This window comes from Chiloscyllium punctatum, chromosome 36, assembly GCF_047496795.1.
Source record: "Chiloscyllium punctatum isolate Juve2018m chromosome 36, sChiPun1.3, whole genome shotgun sequence".
Lineage (NCBI taxonomy): Eukaryota > Metazoa > Chordata > Chondrichthyes > Orectolobiformes > Hemiscylliidae > Chiloscyllium > Chiloscyllium punctatum.
This window is the reverse complement of record NC_092774.1, coordinates 9,456,509-9,480,706: the sequence shown is the minus strand read 5'-3', so window position 1 is coordinate 9,480,706 and position 24,198 is coordinate 9,456,509. Positions and strand designations below refer to the sequence as shown.

General features: G+C 51.0%; 2 protein-coding genes across 2 annotated transcripts in view; both read left to right on the top strand.

The window, feature by feature from the left end:
• Positions 1-512: 512 nt before the first annotated feature.
• LOC140460221 (uncharacterized) lies at positions 513-7,187 on the top strand. Its single transcript, XM_072554645.1, has one exon. It carries the CDS (start codon positions 519-521, stop codon positions 1,422-1,424), a length of 906 nt encoding a protein of 301 aa, XP_072410746.1. The 5' UTR covers positions 513-518; the 3' UTR covers positions 1,425-7,187.
• Positions 7,188-9,222: 2,035 nt separating this feature from the next.
• LOC140459982 (uncharacterized) overlaps positions 9,223-24,198 on the top strand; it is a 29,967-nt gene continuing 14,991 nt past the window's right edge. The window contains exon 1 of the mRNA XM_072554398.1: positions 9,223-9,324. The gene's annotated coding sequence lies outside the window, so the exon portion shown is untranslated. The remainder of the gene's footprint in view (positions 9,325-24,198) is intronic.

The window sequence follows — 24,198 nt, the reverse complement described above, 5'->3', positions numbered from 1 at the left end:
GTTAGGATGGATTGGCCATGCTAATTACTCATAGCGCCCAAGGATGTGTAGGTTAGGATGGATTGGCCGTGCTAAATTACCCATAGTGCCCAGGGATGTGTAGGTTAGGATGGATTGGCCGTGCTAAATTACCCATAGTGCCCAGGGATGTGCAGGTCAGGGTGGATTGGCCATGCTAAATTACCCATAGTGCCCAGGGATGTGCAGGTCAGGGTGGATTGGCCGTGCTAAATTACCCATAATGGCCTGTTTCCACCCACCCCGGCATTCCACGGCAATGCCTCCTGGATTCCTGACTGGTGCTGGCAGTGCCGTTGACCCTTTGCGTCTCCTTTTGCAGGTTGAGAAGGAGCTGGGGACCTTGACCCAGATGAAGAGCTGACGGGGGGGGGGAGTTGGGGGAGTCAGAGCACCGTTGACCCGCGGCAGGAGGAAAAGGCTGGGCGTAGGACCCCGGTTCCAGCTGCTCGGTCCCTCCCCCCCCCCCCCCCCCCCCCCCCCCCCCCCTCCCCCCGGCCATGGAGAAGCCCTGGAAGTGCGGTGACTGCGGCAAGGGCTTCAACTACCCGTCGCTGCTGGAGATCCACCGGCGCAGCCACACCGGGGAGCGGCCGTTCACCTGTGGCGCCTGCGGGAAGGGCTTCACCCAGTCCGCGCACCTGCTGACCCACCAGCGGGTCCACGCCGAGGAGCGGCCGCCGGAGGAGGGGGGGGGGGCCGGAACAGCCGCCCCGGGCCGCGTTCTGCTGCCCTCGCTGCGGGAAGGCCTTCAAGCGCTCGCAGAACCTGGTGGAGCACCAGCGCACCCACACCGGCGAGCGGGCCCGTTCGTCTGCTCCGCCTGCGGCAAGGGCTTCACCCGGTCCTCGCACCTCGCCACCCACCGGCTGGTGCACACCGACCGGCGGCCCTTCCGCTGCTGCCGGTGCGAGAAGAGCTACAAGACCAGCAGCGACCTGCTGATCCACCCAGCGGGCGCACAACGAGGAGCGGCCCTTCCGCTGCGCCGGCTGCGGCAAAGGGTTCACCCTGCTCTCCAGCCTCCAGAAGCACCGGCGCTCGCACACCGGCGAGCGGCCCCTTCGCCTGCCCGCTGTGCGGCAAGTCCTTCGTCTACCCGACCAGCCTCAGCTCGCACCGGCTGGTCCACTCGGGACCGCCGGCCCTTCCGCTGCTCGGAGTGCAGCCGGGGCTTCAAGACCAGCAGCGACCTGCTGCGGCACCAGCGCACCCACACCGGCGAGCGGCCCTTCGCCTGCGCCGACTGCGGCAAGCGCTTCACCCCGCTCGGCCCACCTGCTGGCCCACCGGCACACCCACACCCGGCGAGAGGCCCTGAGCGCGGGCGCGCGGCAGAGGCTTGTCCCCGACCCCCGACCCCCGACCCAACCCACCGGCACACCCACACCAGCCAGAGGCCCTGAGCGTGGCGCGCGGCGGAGGCTTGGCCCCGACCCCAACCCCAACCCCGACCCAACCCACCGGCACACCCACACCGGCGAGAGGCCGTGAGCACGGCAGAGGCTTCCCCCAACCCCACCCCCCCATCCCCCCACAACCCCAACCCCAACCCCAACCCCAATCCCAACCCCCACCCAACCCAACCCACCGGCACACCCACACCGGCGAGAGGCCCTGAGCGCGGCAGAGGCTTCACCCCAACCCCAACCCCAACCCCCGGCAGCTCCACAAGCAAGGAGGGGGGGCTGGGCCCAGGACTGAGCTGGTGCTGGCTGGCGACGAGCCCTGGCGTTCATTCTGGCTCCCCTCCCCTCCCACCCCCTCTCCTCTAACCCTCCCTGCCCCGCCCCCTCCCCTTTCCCCTCCTCCCCTTTCCCCCCCTCCCCTTCCCCCCTCCCCTTCCCTCGGGCTCCTCCCCTGCATCACCGGTGACGGTCTTCAGCCAACCCGATTGGCCCCGCCCCCGGGAGAGGCGGCTGGACGGCGCGAAACCCGTCAGCGGGAAAGCCAAAGGACTCGTGCTCCAGACGTGACCCCCCCCCCCATCCCCATCCCCGCCAAACCACTCCGCTACAGCGACGGTATTGGGACGTTGCCCAGGCACATCCTGCGGGCGAAAGGAGAAAGCAGGACAGATTCGACCTGAGTAATTACTGAACCCACCACCACCACCCCATGTCTCATCTCCTCTTAGCCCACAACAAACCGATGGAAGGGACCATCAATCGGGCGACCCAGCTGTACTTCGTAAAGGGAGGGACGAGCTCAACTCAGCCGAGAGCCGCTCAGCTCTTGATGTCTTTAAGGTCCCCCGTCCAAACCTGGACAAAAGGGCTGCACGCCACAGGTTTGTTAAGTGACTGCCTTAGCCTCGGGGGAGGGGGTGGGGACTCTGAGCAAAAACCAGACTGAATGGAATTCCGAGTGGTGGGTGGGGAGGGGTGGGGGGGGGTGGGGGGCAGAAGAAAACACGCCACTGGTTGGAGTCGCACCTGACCAACGTAGGAAGATGGGCGTGGTTGCTGGAGGTCAGTCAGCTCAACTCCAGGACATCTCTACAGGGGTTTCTTGGTGGTGGGGGGCGGGGGGGGGGGGTCATAGAGTCATGGAGATGGACAGCAGGGAAACAGACCCTTCGGTCCAACCCATCCATGCCGACCCAGATCTCCCAACCCAATCTAGTCCCACCTGCCAGCACCCGGCCCATATTCCTCCAAACCCTTCCTATTCATATACTCATCCAAATGCCTCTTAAATGTTGTAATTGTACCAACCTCCACCACATCCTCTGGCAGCTCATTCCATACACGTACCACCCTCTGAGTTAAAAAGTTGCCCCTTAGGTGTCTCTTATATCTTTCCCCTCTCACCCTAAACCTATGCCCCTCTAGTTCCTGGACTCCCCGACCCCAGGGAAAAGACTTTGCCTATTTATCCTGTCCACGCCCCTCATAATTTTGGTAAACCTCTCTAAGGTCACCCCTCAGCCTCCGACGCTCCAGGGAAAACAGCCCCAGCCTGTTCAGCCTCTCCCTGTAGCTCAAACCCTCAACATCCTTGTAACTCTTTTCTGAACCCTTTCACAACATCTTTCCGATAGGAAGGAGACCAGACATTCCAACAGTGGCCCTAGCCAATGCCCTGTACAGCCGCAAGGCAACCTCCCAACTCCTGCACTCAATAGTCTGACCGATAAAGGAAAAAAATACCAAACGCCTTCTTCACTATCCTATCCGCCTGCGACTCCACTATCAAGAAGTCCAAGGCCCAACCAACTGCAACTGCTTCACAGCTGACCTTCCCTCCATCAGAAGGTTAGAAGTGGGGATTTGATTGCACAATGTTCAGCACCATTCTTGAATCCTGAAGTGGTCGTGTTCAGACACGGCAATATGTGTGTAACGTCTTTAGCTTGAGCAGATAAGAGCAAACTAAACAGGTTCACCACACAAAATGCGGGCAGTGGACTGTTATCAGAATGCGAGAATCTAACCACCATCGCTTGGTGTTTAATGGCGTTAACTATCGCTGAATTCCCCCCCCACCCATGACCAATGGTTTACCATTGACCAGAAACTGAACTGGGCCATCTCCATAAGAGAGAATCGAACTACTGCCCCTTGGTGTTCAATGGCGTTACCGTCACTGAACCCTCGCACTATCCAACATCTTGGGGGTTCCCATTGAGAGAGAATCTAACTACTGCCCCTTGGTGTTCAATGGCGTTACCATCACTGAACCCTCGCACTATCCAACATCTTGGGGTTCCCATTGAGAGAGAATCTAACTACTGCCCTTTGGTGTTCAATGGCGTTACCATCACTGAACCCTCGCACTATCCAACATCCTGGGAGTTACCATTGAGAGAGAATCTAACCATCGCCCCCTTCACGTTCAATGGCGTTACTGTCACTGAATCCCCCTGCCCCCACTATCAACATCCTGGGGGTTACCATTGAGAGAGAATCTGACCATCGCCCCATTGATGTTCAATGGCGTTGCCATCACTGAATCCCCATTCCCACACCCCCCCACCCCCCCACCCCCAACTATCAACATCCTGTGGATTGCCATTGACCAGAAACTGAACATGGACCAGCCCCATATAAACACACAGCAGCTACAAGAGCAGGTCCGAGGCTGGGGATCCTGCGGCGAGTCGCTCCCCCTCCTGACTCTTCCCCCCCCCCCGCCCAAAAGCCCTGCCCCACCATCGACAAAGCACAAGTCAGGAGGGTGAGGGAACACTCCCCATTTGCCCTGGAACATGTGCAGCTCTGACAACACTTGAGAAGCTTGACACCATCCAGGGACAAAGCAGCTCCCCCCCCCCCCCCACCCCCCCCCACTTTGATTGAAACCCATCACCCATCTACCTTCACCGCTGACCCACAATGGTAGCAGTGTGTACATCCACAATATGCACTGTGTAACTCAGCAAGGCCTATTTGGCTTCACCTTAAGTGCTGACTGGAAGGATTGGGGCACAAAGTAGATGGGAATGCCATTCCCTGCAAATCTCCCTCCAAGCTACTTCTCATCCCGATTTGGAAATATGTCGGCCGTTCCCTCAGTGTTGCCGGTTCAGAATCCTGGAATTCCCGCCCGAAGGGACATTGTGGGTCTACCTTCAGCACCTGGCTGAGCAGGCAGTTCACCCCCACCTTCTCGAGGAGGAGCAGTTAGGGGCAGGGGCGATAACTGCTGGGCCCAGCCAGATTCCAGGGATCAACTTTTTAAAAGGAGCTGGTACTATGAAAGCATCAGCGGGTTGTTCGGTTCCCCATCTCCTGCGAGAGGGGCAGCCGATCTCCGTGACGGTTAGATGGACCTGCATTGTAAACAGTGTGAAAAGAAACTCGCTTCTTCGTTGCGCCGGTGGAATTCGGGGAAGGTTTAATCCCCGTTTGAGAGATCTCGCCCTGGCGTGAAACGAGTCGAAGACATTGGAGCGGTCCTCACAGAGTCTTGTGCTGAGGGTGTGTTGGAAAGTAAGGGGAACAAGGGAATACGGTATCCACCGTCTCAAGATGGAAAATAAGTCTTCGTCTCTGGAAATAATTAGGCCTGAAGATACTTGTGTCTGCTGCAGTCTTTGGAGACCAAGGGTTATCCATACAGAAGTAAATAATTTCTGCGGTCAACGTGTTTTGTAAGGAAACGTTTGGGGAAAGTAAGGAGTCAATCTGAGTGCGTGCGTTGTTCCCAAACTGTGTTATTTAATCGTGCTTGCTTTGCTTAATTCACTTGTGTACAATGGTGTTTTTAAAAAAAATGTGTAATCTTGTGCTGTAGTCCTAATGGTTGCAACAGCTGCCACGTGTTAAGTGTCACAGATTGCCGACAGTCTGGAATCAGGTCGTTTGGACCTTTCAGTCCACACCAACCCGCCAAAGAGCATCCCCCCCCCCTGCATTTCCCTGGGCTAACCCAGCTTGATCAGCTGCTACTCAGAAACTCGTGGTGGTGAACGTTCAAGGCCCCCCCAGCTGTTGTGCCCTTGCCCCCATCAGTTGGCGTCCAGTAACAATGAGTCCACACAAGTATGGACTCATCAGCTGATGGGAAGCAGTTGTTGCTAAACAGTAGATTTCCTGACCCAATTCTTCACCTGATGGCACAGGGGCAGAGGTCGATGTCAAGAACTTCCAGGGCAACGCTCCCTCTGACTGGATAACACTGTGCCAATGCCCCCATTGGGTCAGTCCTGTCAACATCAGGGGCGACAAAGTCGCCGTAATTATCAGGTATGACTGCCTGAGTACAATTGGTGCTCGACTAGTCTGCGGGACACTGTTCCCGGTTTTGCAACAAACCCACGAGAGTGAGTTGCCTGGCCATTGCAGAGAGCAGTTAGGAATCAACTACGTTATTGTGATTCAGGGATCACACCTTGCCTAGGTCAGAGAAGGATGGTGAATTTCTTTCTCTCAAGGCTATTAGGGAACTAGATGGATTTTTGCAAAATCAAATAGACTAGTCACGTCACTGAGATTGCATTAGATTCCCTACAGTGTGGAAACAGGCCCTTCAGCCAACACTGACCCTCCGAAGAGTAATCCAGCCAGATCCATTTCCCTCTTGACTAATGCACCGAGCACTATGGGCAATTTAGCACGGCCAATTCACCTGACCTGCACATCTGGACTGGGGGAGGAAACCGGATCACACCCACGCAGACACGGGGAGAATGTGCAAACTCCACACAGACAGTCACCTGAGGCCTGGAAGCGAACCTCGGACCCTGGTGCTGTGAGGCAGCAGTGCTGAACACTGAGCCACCAAGGGAGGACTTGTCAGAGTTGACTGGCACTGGGCTGTCGTCGTAATGGGATACTGCAGAGTTCATCTGCATGCAAGTGTTCCCAGAAGAGGGTTCGATTGTCATCACAACAGAAAGAAACGTCAATTGCCAAGGGGAGGGAGGCCATTCACCTGACTCCTGTGTGGAAGCAGGGGACCTGGGGGGGTCCTGGCAAATCATTACAAGCAGTTGTCACCTGAAAGCTGAAGGTACTCAACATTTTAGTGGAATTTTCTGCACCCTGGCTGTTTGCAGACAAGCTGAGAAGCCAGGACACGATGAGAGATCGGTTCATGCGTTTTTAATTCTTATCACACGACCCATGGTAAACAGGGACCGCTGGAATACAGGAGCAATTTACTGCAGATGCTGGAATCTGAACGGAAGACTGATTAAACGCTGGAGATCGCAGCGGCTCGGGCAGCATCCGTAGAAAGAGAGAGCAACTTTTCAAGGCTCGGTGACTCTTCGTCAGAGCTGAATGAAGTGCAGAGAGGCAGCCCCCCCCACTACAGGGGAACCTCAATTATCCGAACGAGATGGGCGGGCACTGTTTCGTTCGGATAATCCAATTTTCGGATAATTGGTGTTTGGATAATCGAGGTTCCTCTGTATAGCATGAATGCCAACCCCTCCATGTCAGCTCGGATAAAAGATTCACCTCGACTTGAGACCTTAGCTTGCTGCCTGACCCGCTGTGATCTCCAGCATTTGCTGTTTCCGTCAGTTTGGAGGACGATCATGGGAGAACGCAAGAGACAGAGTTGTGAGTGCATAGTTCTAATGTCAAACCCAAAGGCCAGCGCGGGTTTTGTGTTTTTGATTTGGTTTAAGCTACACGTTGCGAACTTAATAGCATGTTGACAAGTTTCTTTTATTCAAAATGGAAAGCATTAAACCACGAGCTGATTTTTGTAAATTACACTGGAAAGTGACTCTGTGTTGTACTGATGTTGTTTCTCTGGTGGTTGGTATCTGAATATTTCATCCCTTTCTGAAAGGTTGGAAGTGTCTCTCTTTTCAGTTCGTGGCCTGACTTGCTGCTCAGAGCGAGCCACTGTCCTTTCAGATCATGAAGATATGGTGTCTGGTCACGGGTTCTCGAATCTTCAAGCTCCAGATGAACTAATTTCTTACCACAGGGCCTTTGTTTTACTGTCAGGATAGGTGCAGATCTGGGAAACCCGACACCATCCAGGACAAAGCAGCCCCCCATCCCCCACTCGGTTGGCACTGTGAGAAACGAACCCCACTCAATTAATAATTTTCAGTCCGAGTTAAAGAGTTCCAAAGCAGCACATTTATTCGAACTTCTTTAAAGATGGGTGGCTCTACAAGGAGAGACACACCTGACAGTAAAATACAGAGCTTTTTATACTTTTCTGAGGGCTCTCTCTCGACACCCCTACACTGAGCAATAAACCTATCATAAGTGTCTATTTCATTCTATCCCCTTATTTGGTTATTACTTGCACCCGTTATTCCTTCATTTGGTAATCCCCTGCACCCAAGCCTAAGCTGATCATACTTATTAATTACCTCACTTGATTTTCTTTAAATCTGCCTGATTTGGCTGCCCTTGTTCGTTACAGCCTTCCTGTTATTTTGTCCAGTTCCTCTTATCGTATCTAACCTTCTGACTTCTGAGATCGTCCTTTACTATCTTGATAGTCCAAAAAGTGGACCTACTAAACTGAGCTGATTGCAAAATGCCCCTCCTGCTTCTTTTTTTCTTTTGTGGTCAGCTACAACACTCAAAACTAATTTCTTAAAAGACCCTCTATATTCGTTAAAATCAACATACACCTGACAACCTGAAATTTTTCTCTCTCAGCACCACATCCACAAACATCCGCTCCCTCCACCTCCAAGTCGCAGCGCAAGGTGCATTGCGGCAGTTCACCAAACCCACACCCTCTACCATCTATAAGGATAAAGGGCAGCAGATACCCATCTGGGGGCACTATCTCCCTGCAAGATCTCCTTCCAAGCCTCCACCATTCAGATAGTAATCCACCTTCTTGTTTTTGCCACAACCCCAATATCTATCCACTCTACACTTTATCAGCCACTAAACTTAGCAAGTCACACTGAAGCATCGCTACTCCATTCTAACAGTACAGCCTCCCATCCAACTTGGAGATATTACGACGCAAAGCCTGATGGAAGGTTTGTGCGCAGAACTTCTGAACGTTCCGCATGTTGGCGCCCCGTCTCCCCAGTGTGGAGGAGACCACCTCGGGAGCAACAGGCCACCGTAGATGGTGTGTTTGGAGTTACAGGTGAATCTCTGACGGATGTGGAAGGATTCCAAAGGAACATCTCCGGGACACGTGCACGAAACAAGCCCACCGCCCCACCGCCGAACACTTTTAACACCCCAGCCACTCCGCCAAGGGACGTGCAAGCCCTGGGCCTCCTCCGCCGCCGAACCCGAACCACCCTGACGTCTGGAGGAAGGGCGCCTTCCTCATCTTCTGCCTTTGGGGGTCCTCCAACCCATGCGGCATTAATGTAGATTTCACCAGTTTCCTCCCCCCCCCCCCCCCCCCCCCCCAAACTTCATCTGCCTGTTGCATTCCTGGCTCCCTACCCTCCCCATTTGTCTCTCAGCAACCCCTTGGGGCCAACAAGCCTCATTTCTGACGTATCCCCTATGTCGGCCCTCCAGCTCCTCGGATGCTGCCTGACCTGCTGTGCTTTCTGCAGCCCCACACTCTGGACCCATGATCTCCAGCATCTGCAGTGGGTTCCCTCGGAGGACCACCTGGCTCCCTAGGTCCTCCAGCCCCGCCCCCCACGCCCCCCAGCCCCGCCTCCCCGTTCAGCCCCGCAGCCCAAGCCCCGCCTCCCCGTTTGACTCCGATTGGTTCGGGGGAGGGGGTGGGGAAAGGCGCGCGCGGCGACAGCTCCTCTTGCTATTGGTCGGGGCCCGACGTCAATCAGGCTCCGCCCCCGCCCCGCGCATCCGCGTAGGGAGGCTCACGACGGCGGCGGCGGCAGCAGCAGCGCGGACGGGAGCGGAGCGGAGCGCAGTGGCGCCGAGAACTCGCTGGCGGGTGAGCGAAACGGTTTCCGCGGAAAATCGTCTTCGGGCTGAAAAATGAACGAGAGTCCGGCGCGGAGCCGTAAACCCCGAGTTATCCCCCCACCCCGTCTCCCCCCTCTTCCCAAACCTCGCAGCGGTGCCGCGTTTCCCTGGGTTGCCCGCGTTGCAAAAATGGCCGCCGTCGGCCTCGGGCGGCCGTTGGCGCCGCGCCCTCCGATTGGTGGGAGGACCGGGTGACGTCGGGGGGGGCGGGGAATAGATCCTCCAAGCCCGCCCCCTCGTCCCGATTGGCCCGAGCGCGCGTCCGTCGCAGCCGCCGCTCCCCGACAATGGTTGACGTGTCTTGACCTCGAGGTGACCTTCCCTGGCACTTGGCCCATGTGCCCATCAGCCTGTTCCTCCTTGTTCCATGCCCAGGTTGGCCTTGGGTCAACGCTGTGGTGGCACCAGCCCCCCACCCCACCCCCACCCCACCCCCCCACCCCACCCCACCCCCCCACCCCACCCCCCCCCCCACCCCACCCCCACCCCACCCCCCCACCCCACCCCCCCCCCACCCCCACCCCACCCCACCCCCCCCACTCCCCCCCCCACCCCCCCCCACTCCCCCCCCCACCCCCCCCCCCCACTCCCCCCCCACTCCCCCCCCCCACTCCCCCCCCCCCCACTCCCCCCCCCCACTCCCCCCCCCCACTCCCCCCCCCCCACTCCCCCCCCCCACTCCCCCCCCCCCACTCCCCCCCCCCCACTCCCCCCCCCCACTCCCCCCCCCCCCCACTCCCCCCCCACTTCCCCCCCCCCCCACTCCCCCCCCACTTCCCCTGGCAGTTCATTCCACAAGATTAGATTAGACTGGAGTCACATTAGACTGCATTGCAGTGTGGAAACAGGCCCTTCGGCCCGACCAGTCCACACCGACCCGCCGAAGCGCCACCCAGCCATTTCCCCTATATTTACCCCTTACCTAACACTACGGGGCAATTGAGCACGGCCAATTCACCCTGACCCGCACATCTTTGGACTGTGGGAGGAAACCGGAGCACCCGGAGGAAACCCACGCAGACACGGGGAGAACGTGCAAACTCCACACAGTCAGTCGCCTGAGGCGGGAACTGAACCCGGCTGCGTGATGCCTGCGTGAGAAGTGCTGCCCCCCCCCCGGTCCCCTTTCCCCACTCACCTTAAACCCTGTGTCCCACCAGTTTTCACCCTATCCATGCCCCACCCCCCCTTGTGATTTGATACACCTCGCAGAGTCATAATTGGTATGATATCCCCCAGTCCCATGTTCCTGACTATGCCCTGAGTTCATCTGCCTCCCCTGCTAGGCACCTTGCATTGAAGTAAATGCAGAGTGGAAAAGCGCAGCGGGCCAGGCAGCATCCGAGGAGCGGGAGAATCGACGTTTCGGGCATAAGCTCTTCTTCAGGAACAGTGCTGGTGTGCCCAGCGGGCTGAGATAAAAGGTGAGGGGAGGGGCGCTGGGAATACGATAGGTGGAAGGAGGTGAGGGTGACAGGCCGGAGAGGGGGTGGGGGTGGAGAGGTCTGGAGGAAGATTGCAGGTCAAGTGGGCAGTGCTGATTCTGGGGGTTGGAATTGAGATAAGGTGGGGGGGGGGGTTCAGCCCCTCTTGACCTGCAATCATCTTCCTGACCTCTCCGGCCTGTCACCCTCACCCTCACCTCGCTCCACCTATCGTATTCCCAGCGCCCCTCCCCCAAATTCCCCCAACCCCCCCGCCCCCCACCTTTTATCTCAGCCCCATTCCTGAAGAAGGGCTTATTTCTGAAACGTTGATTCTCCTCCTCAGATGCTGTCTGGCCTGCACTTTTCTAGCACCACACTTTTCAACTCTGGTCTCCAGCATCTGCAGTCCTCACTTTCTCCTCGTTGAAATAAATGCACTTTTAGTTTATTAGTCCTACCTTGTCCCTGCCTGCCCTGACTGTGTGACTTGATAAGGTCACCCCCTCAGCCTCTGATACCCCAGGGTAAATACCCCCAGACTATTCAGCCTTGCCCTGTAGCTCTGTTAAAGCTCCCTTGGCTTTCCTACTAATAACGAGAGAACAAGCAAAATATACGAAAGTATGAGCTTTGAGACAAAGTAATTAAGTAAGTTAGTGAGTAAGACACTGTAAGTTTAGGTTTAAACCGCGGCTGCTTAGGTCAATGGAGTGAAATGTGTCACTCTAGAAGTCTGTTACTGTCTGCACTACTGTCTTAGATGACCACATGTGCAGGAATGCTCCCAGCTGCAGAAATTTGAGCTTTAAGTTTCAGAGTTTAAGCAATGGCTGGACACTGGTACCTTCTCAAGGCTGATGGCTACATGCTTTCCTTTATTGGTCAGAGTCTGGAGTACAGGAGTTGGGAGGTCATGTTGCGGCTGTACGGGACATTGATTAGGCCACTGTTGGGATATTGCGTGCGGTTCTGGTTTCCTTCCTATTGAAAAGATGTTGTGAAACTTGAAAGGATTCAGAAAAGATTTACAAGGATGTTGCCAGGTTTGGAGGATTTCAGCTGTAAGGAGAGGTTGAATAAGATAGGGCTGTTTTCCCTCGAGCATCAGAGGCTGAGGAGTGACCTTATTGAGGTTTATAAAATCATGAGGGGCATGGATAGGATAAATAGACAAAGTCTTTTCCCTGGGGTTGGGAGTCAGAACTAGAGGGCATAGGTTTAAGGTGAGAGGGGAAAGATTTAAAAGAGACCTAAGGGGCAACTTTTTCACACAGAGGGTGGTACATGTATGGAATGAGCTGCCAGAGGAAGTGGTGGAGGCTGGTACAGTTGCAACATTTAAAAGGTATCTGGGTGGGGACATGAATAGGAAGGGCTTGGAGGGATATGGGCTGGGTGCTGGCAGGTGGGACTAGATTGGGTTGGGATATCTGGGTCGGCATGGATGGGTTGGACCGAAGAGTCTGTTTCCGTGCTGTACATCTCTATGACTCTATTAACGATTCTTTATTGGTTGCTGCTCACCATGTGGCGGGGGAGCCCAGCAATCCTGAGTGTGTGCTTACACACTTAGGCAGTGCTGCAAGCGCTCTCCCATGTGTTAGAAACAAACTCAATAAAATTAGCTGAGACCCCCAAAAGCTGGAAACAAGGCAATTTATTTACGGACTTGCAAGTAAGGGCATCAAATGCATTAAGCAAATGAGCTCTGAGCATTGGAACATGTACATAGTTATATCCCTGGTGCTGCATGAGATAACCTCTCCCACCCCTTTATCCTACCTAACAGCATACTGGCTGCTACGTGACTTCTCTTTATCTAAATTAAAAAACCCCTTCTGTTTCCTGGAACATACGCTGTAACCACCTTGCAAAACCACTGTCATATGTCTGCAGGTGCAAGAAGCCAGTTTTAACTATCACTCATGTTAGCACATCTGAATTTTTATAGCGCCCATATCCAGCAACTCAATTCTTTGCAAAAACAGCACTTTTTACAGACATCTCTCACAATTTCCCCTTTTTCTTTTTCTTTAACTGTTGTTTCTGCACTTATTAAATACCCTTTTAATTCATTTTTCTAGGCTCTGCCCTCTTCCGCCTTTTGGCGATGAGGTTCACAATCTTATCCGTTTTTCAAACTCCTGAAGCAGTCTTTGACTTTCCCTTCGCTACCCATCCTCTGCATCCTTAGTTATTATAGCCTGTTCTTTAAGGGTGCCCATTCCCTTGCCGTTCAAGAGATGGAGTCCCTCAACTTGATTTCCTCTTGGGGTCACTTGTTTAGCTAAGGCCGTTCCAATTAATCGTTGGGTTAATCCTGGTATACAAGGTATAATACAACAACCAACTGCAGTTAGTACCCCAGCCACTATTATCAAGGATGTGAACAAAGACTACCACCCCTTTCCACTTCCCAAACCATGATTCCAGCCATCCTGTGAGTGGTGTGTCCACTCCTGAATTCTTAGCCAATTCCTCCGAGAGGGTGGTCAATCCTTGCAATGCTTGACCCATCAGGTGCTGTGTTATTCGGAATAAAGGTAGAGCAGCTTCCCCTTAACATTACACATACACCACCTTTTTCAGCTAGAATCATGTCTAGGGCTAGTCTGTTTTCCCAAGCCATCCTGCAAGTAGCGTCAAGCTGTTCGGCAGCTCCCTTGACTGCATCTCTAGTATAGTTTATAAATCTTTGTTGGTTGTAAAAAATGTAGTTTATCCAATCTACATTTTTGTTAGTTGTTACCCACCAGAATAGGGATGATTCAAAACCTGCTGCAATCTGGTTGCGGGCCTTAAGCTCGTCAGGCCCCCCATCTAGGAACCCCTATGGAGTCAAGATAAATCCTGTCATCAAAGGAAGTCCCCAATACCGAACTCTTACTTCGCTCATCCTTCTTCCTTACTACCTTCTCCTCTTTCTCAAATGCCAAGGTAAATGGAATTGCCAATTGTACAGTCGCCAGCTAGAGGGCACAGTGGGTCGTAAAATCTTCCTGCCACAGTACCACCACAAATCCGCTCGGGGTACTTTTAAGGCTGAATAGTTCCTTCTCCACTCTGCCTCGGAAACTGATTCAATTTCCGAGCATAGCGTTAAATCTCCTAGAAATCGGGACTGGTCTGTTCCGTTCCTCTGTACACAGGAGGTATGATCCCCAACCACATTCGCAAACATAGGGGGAGTTTTTAATTCTCTCCCCTTTAGGGAAGGAAACATAGACAGCAATGGCCGGCAACCGGGGTTTCCTCACACCGTCTCATCCCGGTACAGGGCTATCATGCGTAGTATACCGGCCCTGTCTTCCTTCCACCCGAGCGGAAAGGGAACCACCCGAGCCACCGGGCTACCTGAGGCACATACATAGCAATTGCTTTTAGTTATGCTTTTTACTGTATATTTCACCCATTCAACCCAGGCATTTGTATTCCTGTATCCAGTTTCTATTTCAAGGGTCTGTCTTAAGTCTTTGACCTCTATAACTTTTAACAGTTTCGGGTCACCGTCAGGGATACAAGATTCTTGTTCTTTTCGCTGTCCCTTTTCTACCATTATTTGAAAGCAGCAGCCTACAAGACACTTCCCAGGGTACCTCCCAGTCACCGCACCCCTACATATTTTCAGGGGGTCCTCGGGGGCTTCCATTAAGATCATAAAGTTGCTGCTTGCTGCTGAGGGGGTCGGCATTTTCACTGGGGAGGGAGAACGCGAGCAGGAAAGGATTCTTCAGAGGAGGTATTTTTAACGGTGAGGTATGCCGGGTTACATTTCTCATCAGTACATTCTGGGGATAGTGATGCCGGGTGGTAATCCTTGTACACCAAACGTTTCCTGCATCTGCATCTGGAGACTGATTGATTGATTGTAAAGGAACTATATTCTCTCCAATCCTTTACATCTCCGCGATCTACTAGGCTGCAAACATCACTCTTTATTACCTGCGGGTATTCAGATTCAGGGACTTTTAATAGTTTCGAACATGCCACCCCTATTTCGTAAAGCCTTAACACTAAGAGGGTGAAGTTGGTAACTCTATTATAGTTATAATATTATCCCCGTACTCGCCCACCCCATTCTCTCACGTCTGGGAAAGGTGAGCCCACACTGCACTTACAATCAATGGCAGCAGTTTTAAAAGTCTCTCATTTCAGTTCAGCCTTCCTACTCAGCTTGATTTTCAGAGGGTCCTCGGTAGGATTAACTTGCCACTCCACCGAGGAAGAAGGAGCGCCTACCGGACCCTTAACGCGAGTGTGACGGCTCCACCCTTTTTTCTGCAGTCCGTACTGCTGTTTCAGTAGTCAGGAGGGTGAGGGACGGGCCTTCCCAGTTTGGGTGCAGTTTAGTGTCTTTCCCGGTCTTTATCAGATCCCAGTCTCCCGGTTTTATCTGGTGTGCCGCAAACTCCAAAGGTGGTGTCTGCACCAGTAGACCCTTATTCCGAAGAAGAGACAGTGAAGAACCGAGAGCCACAATATAATTTTTCAGAAACTTATCAGTAAATTCGGCCGTCGGCACTTTCCCTCTTCCTCCCAGGAAACATCATTTCGTAAGGCGAGAGACTTATGTCACGCCTAGGCGCAGTCCAAATTCGTAGCAATGCTATTGGCAGACATTTTGTCCATGGTAATCGAATCTCTAATATCAGTTCAGACAACTGTTTTTTTTTAAGGTTTGGTTCATTCGTTCCACCCGTCCTGAAGAGGGAGGGTGCCAAGGAGTCTGAAATCCCCATGAAATTTCCAATGCTGCCATTACATTCTGTAATACTTTAGGTGTGAAATGAGTGCCTTGGTCAGAATCTATATTTTCTACTATTCCGTATCGTGGGATTATATGCTCAAGGAGGGCTTTTACCACCCCTTTTGTAGGTGGCTGAGGACATCGGGAAGGCTTCCACCCACCCAGTCAAGTGGTCTATCTACTATGACCAACAAGTACCTCTGCTTCCCAACAGGAGGTAATTCAGTGTAATCTACCTGTATCCTCTGAAAGGGTCTCAGCCCAGGATTTCTTCCGCCCCTTTCTCTCCTTCTTATTACTTTCTTATTAATCTTTTGGCAAGTCGGACATCCCGCACATATTTGTTTCACTAAGGTACAGGCTCCCTTACATCCATACTTTCTCAACACTATGTCACTATGGGAGCCCCAATGACTGCCTTGGTGCAGGGTATTCAGGATGTTCCTCATTACTGGTTTATTCAGCATTTCTCTCCCATCAGGGAGAATCCATCTTTCCTCACTTGTCGAAGTGGCTCCTATTTCTTGGAATCCTTTCTCCTCTTCCTCCATGTACACGGGGTTTACGGAGGAAGAGTTTACAAGGGGTGTAAGAATTTATATCTTTGTCACTGTAAGGTTCATACCTGCCTCTTTGGCTGCTTCATCTGCTAGTCTATTTCCTCTTGCTTCTAGAGTTATTCCCCTCTTGGTGCCCCAGTACATGAACAATCACTATTTCTTGCGGTAATTTCAAACTTTCTAATACTTGTCCTGTCAACTCTTCATGTACTAATTCCTTTCCTTGGCTATTGATTAACCCACGTTCTTGCCATATTTTACTGAAGGTATGGACCACCCCATAGGCATACTTAGATTCAGTGTAAATTGTCCCATCCCGATTTTCTAGTCATTTTAAGGCCTGGTTTAAAGCATACAATTTGCAAGTTTGGGCTGACCACGTGTTAGGTAACCGGTCACCTCGACTATGCGGTTTCCACTACCGTCTACTACTGCATATCCATTGTGTCTTTTTCCTTGTACTACCCTTGACGACCCGTCTATAAACAGCCTATTTCCTTCATGTAAGGGACTATCCTTTAAGTCTGCTCTCATTCTGGTCTGAAACTCAAGAATATCTAAACAATCATGTTCCACTTCTTGCGTGTCTAGGGGTTCTCCCTTCCACATGAAGGTGGTTGGGTTCAGACAAACGTCTGTTGTTAACTCCAGGTCGTCTCTCTCCTTAAGAATGGCTTCATATTTTAGAATTCTTGAATCTGTCAACCATCTTCCTGCCTTTTAGTTCAACACTGTTCTGACTTGATGGGGAGTGCTAGCAACTAGCGCCCCTCCAAAGGTTAGTTTGTGGCTCTCCTCTACCAGAATGGCAGTGGCCGCCACCGCCTGTATGTGCTCGGGCCAACCTCTCGAGACAGGGTCTAAAATTTTGGACAGGAAGGCTATGGGTTGTTTCTTTCCTCCTGTTTTCTGGGTTAGCACTCCTACTGCCGCTCCATTATTTACTGTCCCAAAAAGGTGGAAGGGTTTCCCAAGGGAAGGGAGGGCCAATACTGGAGCTTTGTTTTAATTCCTGTAACCCTTCCTTCTCCTCTTCTGTCCATTGTAGTTTTTCATGTCCAGATTCTGTCAATTTGGAATACAGTCCTTTCATTTTCTGAGCATATCCATCGATCCATAACCTGCAATAGCCCACCAACCCCAATAATTTCTGTAACACTCTTTTGGTGGTCAGTAGGGGTAGTTCTGTTATTCCTTTAATCCCTTCGGGGTTTATACGCCTAGTGCCTTCACTAATGAGGTGTCCCAAATATTTTACCTCCTTTTCCACATGTTGTAACTTATTCCGAGATACTTTTAGACCCTGTTTCCCCCGGGAATTCTATTGGTAGCCTCGCTCACTTCATTTCTCTTTAATCCTGATACAAGTAGGTCATCCACCTATTGTAACAACATCGTCCCTTTGGGCATTGTAAACTGTTTCAAGGACTTGCTCCAGTACTTGCCCAAACAAATTAGGTGATTCCGTGAATCCCTGGGGAAGTACCGTCCAGCGGAGCTGCTGTTCTCTACCCATGTATGGATCCTCCCATTCCAAGGCGAACATGTCGCAGCTTTCTGTGGCTCGGGGACAAGCCCAGAATGCATCTTTTAAATCTATCACACTAAACCAGCGATGGTCACACGGTATTTTACCTAGCAAAGTATATGGATTAGGTACCACTGGGTGCCGTGTTCCAACCAATTGATTCACTGCTCTAAGATCCTGCACCAGTCGATAGGTTTCGTCTGGTTTGCGGACAGGCAATATCAAGAGTATTAAAGCGTGACATACATGATTCCAATAACCCAGTTTTTATCAATGAATCTATAACTGGTTGTAGACCTCTGCGGCCGTTTGGGGATATCAGGTATTGTTTGACACAAACTATCTTATTTTCTTGTTTTAACGTAATCCTTATCGGATCAATATTTAACCGACCTGGATTACCATCTTTTGCCCATACATCAGGATGGATTTGCTTTTCATCGCTCGATGTTAACATGGCCATTTTTACAGTCATGTTACAATTTTCTACCTCTACTTTTAGGCCTAATTTAATAATCAAATCCCTACCCAATAAATTGCTCCCGAGGTCAGGGATATTTAAGAATTGTCCTGTTATTTCCTCATTACTTCCCTTAATTAAAGTCAGCTCAAAAATGGGTACTAAGAATTCTTCGTTCTTTACTCCAGAAATCCTGATCCTTTGGTTAGTCAGTTCAACGCCAGTAGGCCTAAAACTTAGAGGTGACCGGGCCGCTCCCGTATCTACCAGAAATACTGTCTCCTCCCCTTTAGGTCCCACCTTTAGATTTACCAAGGGCTCCCGGTGAGTCTCAGGAGGAAGGAACCCCTGACCCCACTATTCTTCTTCGAAACCCATTAGGGAGACTGTTTCCTTTTCTGTTTGAAAATCTGGACAGTCTCGTTTGAAATGTCCGGCTTTGCCGCAATAATAACATCCTGCCTGTTGCTTTCTTTCCCTGATTACTGGGTTTTGTTTCTCGTATTTTTCCTCTTTCTTCCTGTCGTCCCTATATTCCTGCCGTCGTTTTGTTATTTCCTCTACTGCTGCCACCATCATTTTGGCTTTCTGTTTCTGCTTCTCATCTTCCCTTTTCACATACACTTTCTGTGCCTCACGTAACAGCTCTTCCATCTGTCTATCACTCCATCCCTCTAATTTCTGTCATTTCTTTTGTATGTCTGGCCATGATTTAGTCACAATCTGGACTTTTAAAAGTCCCTGTGCTACCGGGTCATTGGGATTCATTCCCGAATACTTCTTTGTAGCCTCCTTAAGCCTTTGAAGGATGAAGCACCTTCTGCATTCCTTCTCTTGTTGTACTTCAAAGTGTTGTGATTTTGGTGCTGCCTCTTTAATTCCCATTGTTACCATTTCTCGTAGATCCCACATTGAGTTCCTCTCAATCGCCTCGTTATTATCCCAGTGAGGATCAGTATTAGGAAATTTCAGATCTGCTGGGACTACGCCTGCTCCAACCAGGATGTCTCTTTTCCCATTCCTGTAAGGCCGCCCTCCTGATCATACCTCGCTCTTCCCCCCCCCCCCCCGAGAACAATGTTCCCAGAATTGCCATCATTTCTCCCCACGTATACAAACTAGGTCCCAGGACACTGATCTAACTGCTCGGCCAATCCGACTGGATCCTCAATCAAATTTTTCTTTTCCTTCTTGAAGGCCCTAGCCTCGTTCCTAGTTAAAAGGACATTTACAATACCAATTTTCTTTATCCCCAATCGGGACCTCTCTCAAAGGGCATATTTTTGTATTTTCAATTATCTCCCCTTTACACATGGTAGATCGAGTTCTGGGCCCCCCGACTTCTGAATCTTTTCGTTCAGAGTCTGTTTCTCTTTTTGGGTTCGATTTTTGTGCTACCTCTGAAGAGGATGTTACGAGTGATTCTGTGTTGGGGGGGGGGGGGGGGGGTGAGGGGGAGCTGTAGGCTCGTCCTGGGGAGTATCATTTGGGGGAGGCGGCAAACACATTAAGGGATCCCATTGTGGCTTCCTTCTTCATTTCTCTGTTCTATCTTTATCGCTCCCTCCATATTTAGGGGATATAAATTTACTCCCGCGCTTCCCAACCAACAAGCTGCATAATCTGACTCTCCCTGGCCTTGATTTTGTTGTCTATTCACATATAGATTTAAGTCTTGACACAGCCAATCTTCATCGGACCCATATTTAGGCCAAAATACATTTGGTGATTTTATACTTTCACGAGTTCAAACAAAGCAACAATAATTTATCATCACAGTTCTATCTTTTCCCCGCGTCCTGGGGATTGTTTTCCCAATTTATCAACATCCTCCCCAAGGGCGTGTCTGGTGGTATATACTCAGACTTAGCGCTGTTTATTGATCGATCCTTAGTCAGGCAACTTCCTTTGCCTCCCATTTTCGAATATTGTAATTGATCTTACAGAGGTCCGGTGTCACCTTCTTCCAAACCCACTTCAGGGTCCTGACCTTCGCGTGGGGGATTTCCCCTCTTAACAACCGGTCTAAGGCTGGGCGCTCGAAGCAGGTAGACACCTTACTCGTCCGATCAATTTGGCCAATTATGCACTCTTAATTTTACTTTGCCAATTCCCCGCACCTTCCGTGCGTCCCCGACCACCAAGGCAATACTTAAAGGTCCTTTTCTTACCTTGGTCTGTGCACAGAGTTACCTGGTCATGCCAGCTCCTAACCTGCACAGCAATATCTGCAACTCTTATTGGTCACTGCAAAACCTTTCAGCCTTACTGCTCGCTGCAAACCCTGGTCACCCGGATACATCTTTTTTTTGTTCAGACCTTAAGACCTTCTTAAGACCCGGGTCTCGTGCACAAGGGTTGCCCGACCAAACCCGCCGGGTCTCCCTTATCACCTTGTTTCCAGGGTCTCTCCGTCCAGATCACGCTCGCCCAAAGCCGCTGCGGCAACAAGGGAAACTAGAGACCGCCAAAATCGGCGAGGTGCACCTTCTCCGTTTTCCCAAAGAGATTGCCGAGCGACTGGAGCGTGGGATCCCGGATGAGCCCCCAACTCTGTTAGAAACAAACTCAATAAAATTAGCTGAGACCCCCAAAAGCTGGAAACAAGGCAATTTATTTACGAACTTGCAAGTAAGGGCATCAAATGCATTAAGCAAATGAGCTCTGAGCATTGGAACATGTACATAGTTATATCCCTGGTGCTGCATGAATTAACCTCTCCCACCCCTTTATCCTACCTAACAGCATACTGGCTGCTACGTGACTTCTCTTTATCTAAATTAAAAACCCCCTTTCTGTTTCCTGGAACATACGCTGTAACCACCTTGCAAAACCACTGTCATATGTCTGCAGATGCAAGAAGCCAGTTTTAACTATCACTCATGTTAGCACATCTGAATTTTTATAGCGCCCCATATCCAGCAACTCAATTCTTTGCAGAAACAACACTTTTTACAGACATCTCTCACATGTGATTACATAAGCCAAGGCTTTTTATATTTTCTTTTCCAAAAAAAGAGGCATTTCCTGCAGTTTCGCGTGCAACTGCCCCCCCAGTTCAGTTACTGCTGGGACATGTTGGGATAAGACTTTTGTCACATGCACTTGTTACCTTGCGGTTCATAGTCGTTTCTCCGTTTTCTTTGTTTACACTCGGCCGTGCCCAAGCTAACCACACCTTGCCCCGACACCATTTTGCTTAACATATCAATTTCAAGCAAGCTAAAATCTGTCCTAAAACGTACCATTCTTTCACCTCCAACCCCAGCAACATCTTTCCTGCACACTTTCAAACTTTGCAACATCCTTCTCATTGCGGGGAGACCGGAATTGAACGCAGTATTCTAAAACCAGCCCAAACTAATGTCCTGTGCAGCCGCAGCAGGATCTCCCAACTCGTAAGCTCCGTACGCTGACCAACAAAGGCAAGCGTACCAAATGCTGCTTTCCCTACCCAGTCGTTCCTGATGAAGGGCTCCTGCCCGAAAACGTCTGGGATGCTGCCTGACCTGCTGTGCTTTTCCAGCGCCACTCTAATCTTGACTGTGACCTCCAGCGTCTGCAGTCCCCACTTTCTCCTTCTTCACCACCCTTGCCTACCTGTGGACTCCACTTTCAAGGAACAGTGAACCTGTAAGACACAAGAGCAGAAATTAGGTCATGCCTGATATGTTTCTCAACCCCCATTCTCCTGCTTTCTCCCCATAACCCTTGATCCTCAAGAACCTTTTCATCTCCGTCTTAAATATACTCAATAATCTGGCCTTCACAGCCTTTTGTGGCAACAAATTCCTTAGATTCCCCACTCTCTGGTTGAAGAAGTTTCTCCTTATCTCTGTTCTAAAAGGTCTTCCCTTTAATCTAAGACTATGCCCTCAGGTTCTAATCTCTTCTACCAATGGAAACATCTTCCCAACATCTACACTATCCAGGCCATTCAGTATTCTGTATATATTTTAATTAGATCCCCTCTCATCCTTCTAAACTCCGTAAAGTATGAACCCAGATTCTTCAAGCATTCCTCAAATGCGAAGCTTTTCCTTCTTGGGACCATTCTCATGAACCTCCTCTGAACAGGCTCCAGGGCCAGTACATCCTTCCTGAGATATGGGGCCCAAAACTGTGCATAATACTCCAACCTGCAGTTCAAGGTCTCTTTGTTTGGCAACACCTCCCAGGGGCCTTACCATTAAGTGTATAAGCCCTGCCCAGTTTTGCTTTTCCAAGATGCCGGTCCTCATTCCATCTGCCACTCCTCGGCCCATTGTCCCGTCTGATCAAGGTCCTGTTGTCCTCTGAGGTAGCCTTCTTGGCCGTGTCCACTGCAACACCAATGTCGGTGTCATGTGCAAACTTAGGAATCACACCTCCTCAAGATATTTCAAGCAAGTAGCTGTCGTGGACATTAAATCGACTCGACTCAAATGCTGGCAAGAGCAAAGAAAAAGTTTATTTTAGACCTCTGCAAAGGGACCCGATACATTTGCAAAACACCTCACGTATGGGGCACCTGATAGCTTTCCCATATTTCCTTTATACTATAATTCACTTCTCTTCATCAACACCTCAAGGCCAGGAGCCTGGAACATTCGAGTTCCTTTCCATATATGGAGTTGTTTTTCTCATTCCTTGACTGTTGAGATGGTAGTTTACTGGCCTTGTAAGTCTGCTGGGCATTACCTCACTTTATTGTAATGTTAGGCATCTCCAATAACACAGTATTGTATCTGAGCCGACGTGGTGCCGACATATGTGTCCTCTTTTATGCTCGGCCAGCAGTGAGGTTACTGCGTGTGGGACCAGTAGGGGTAATTCACCATAGCCGACTATGTCCCGGGACGCTACGACGGCCTTTTCAGCCACGGCCCCGGCTTGCAAGCATTTTGCCAATCCTGCCGCTATGGGGTCTAGTTTAGCCGAAAGGTAAGCTACCGGCCTCAATCTTTCCCCCATGATCCTGCAACACCACAGGTGTCATGCAGCCACGCTTTACACCTACCGTTTGTACAAAAGGCTTGTTTGGATTCAGAATCCCCAGTGCAGGTGGAGTTTGGAGGGCCTTTTTAAATTCAACAAAGGTCCTCTCGGCCCCGGACTTGAAACAAGAGTCTCCAGACCCCTGCGAGGAGCCTCATTATGTATGGCTGGGGACTCCCAGAAACCTTGACAAAGTCACGTGAAAGTACACGATTTCCCTTTAAATGAGAAAACGAACCAGAATTGACTCTCTGGGTGCACTAAAGAAGGTATTCGCTAAATCTACAACACCAGAACCACTTACTGTCCGGTGGAATTTGAGCCAGTATAGTATAGGGGTTGGGAATATTTGGGGCACGTGGGATAACAGCGTTATTGACTGCCGGCAGGTTTTGAACAAACCTCCATTCCTCCGGTTCACCGGGAATGTTTGCCTTTTTGAATGGATAAATGGGGGTTCTCACCGGTGAGTTTTCACAGGGGATTATCGCTCCAGCCTTTAGGAGGGACTCAAAGACTGGAGTAATTCCTTCCACAGTCTTGGGTTTTAACTGGTATTGTGCTCTGCAAGGACGATACTCAGACTTCGGGGTTATTTGTATGGGTTCACAGCCTCGTATGAGCCCCACGTCATGTTTGCCTTTTGCCCACAACTCTCGGGTCCAAGACCTTAGGAAAATGCCTTCCTAGGCTCTTCACGGCTAGCGGGAGTTACCTGGACTGCCCTAGCTGCCTGAGTTAGCCAATTTAGTTTCTTCCTATATGTCCGCATATCTGCACTGAACCAGATACCCACATCGTCCCTGAAGACCCAATCTTTCGTTCTCTGTGCTGTTAGTACCCATGGTCCCAGACCCTGCCACCTGTCGCTGGACACCTTCGCCAGTGACACATGCGGAAAAGAGCTTTCCACATCAAGAAGATAGGGTCTAATTGCCGTCACCGATACTTCAGGTAAGTTCACACTGCCTGTACATCTGTGATCACTCCTATAAAATTCGGACAATAACAACTGATCTGGTTGAACCAATCTCCTGAAACGATCCTTCTCATATGATTTGCCAGGGCCATCGCGGTGCATGTGTGCTGTGCAGTGCAGCATATCCCCAGCAGGAAGGTCGGTGTTAAAAGGATTAGCATAGT

Coding starts and splice junctions, on each gene's coding strand:
- LOC140460221 (XM_072554645.1), top strand. CDS start 519: ATGGAGAAGCCCTGGAAGTGCGGTGACTGCGGCAAGGGCTTCAACTAC.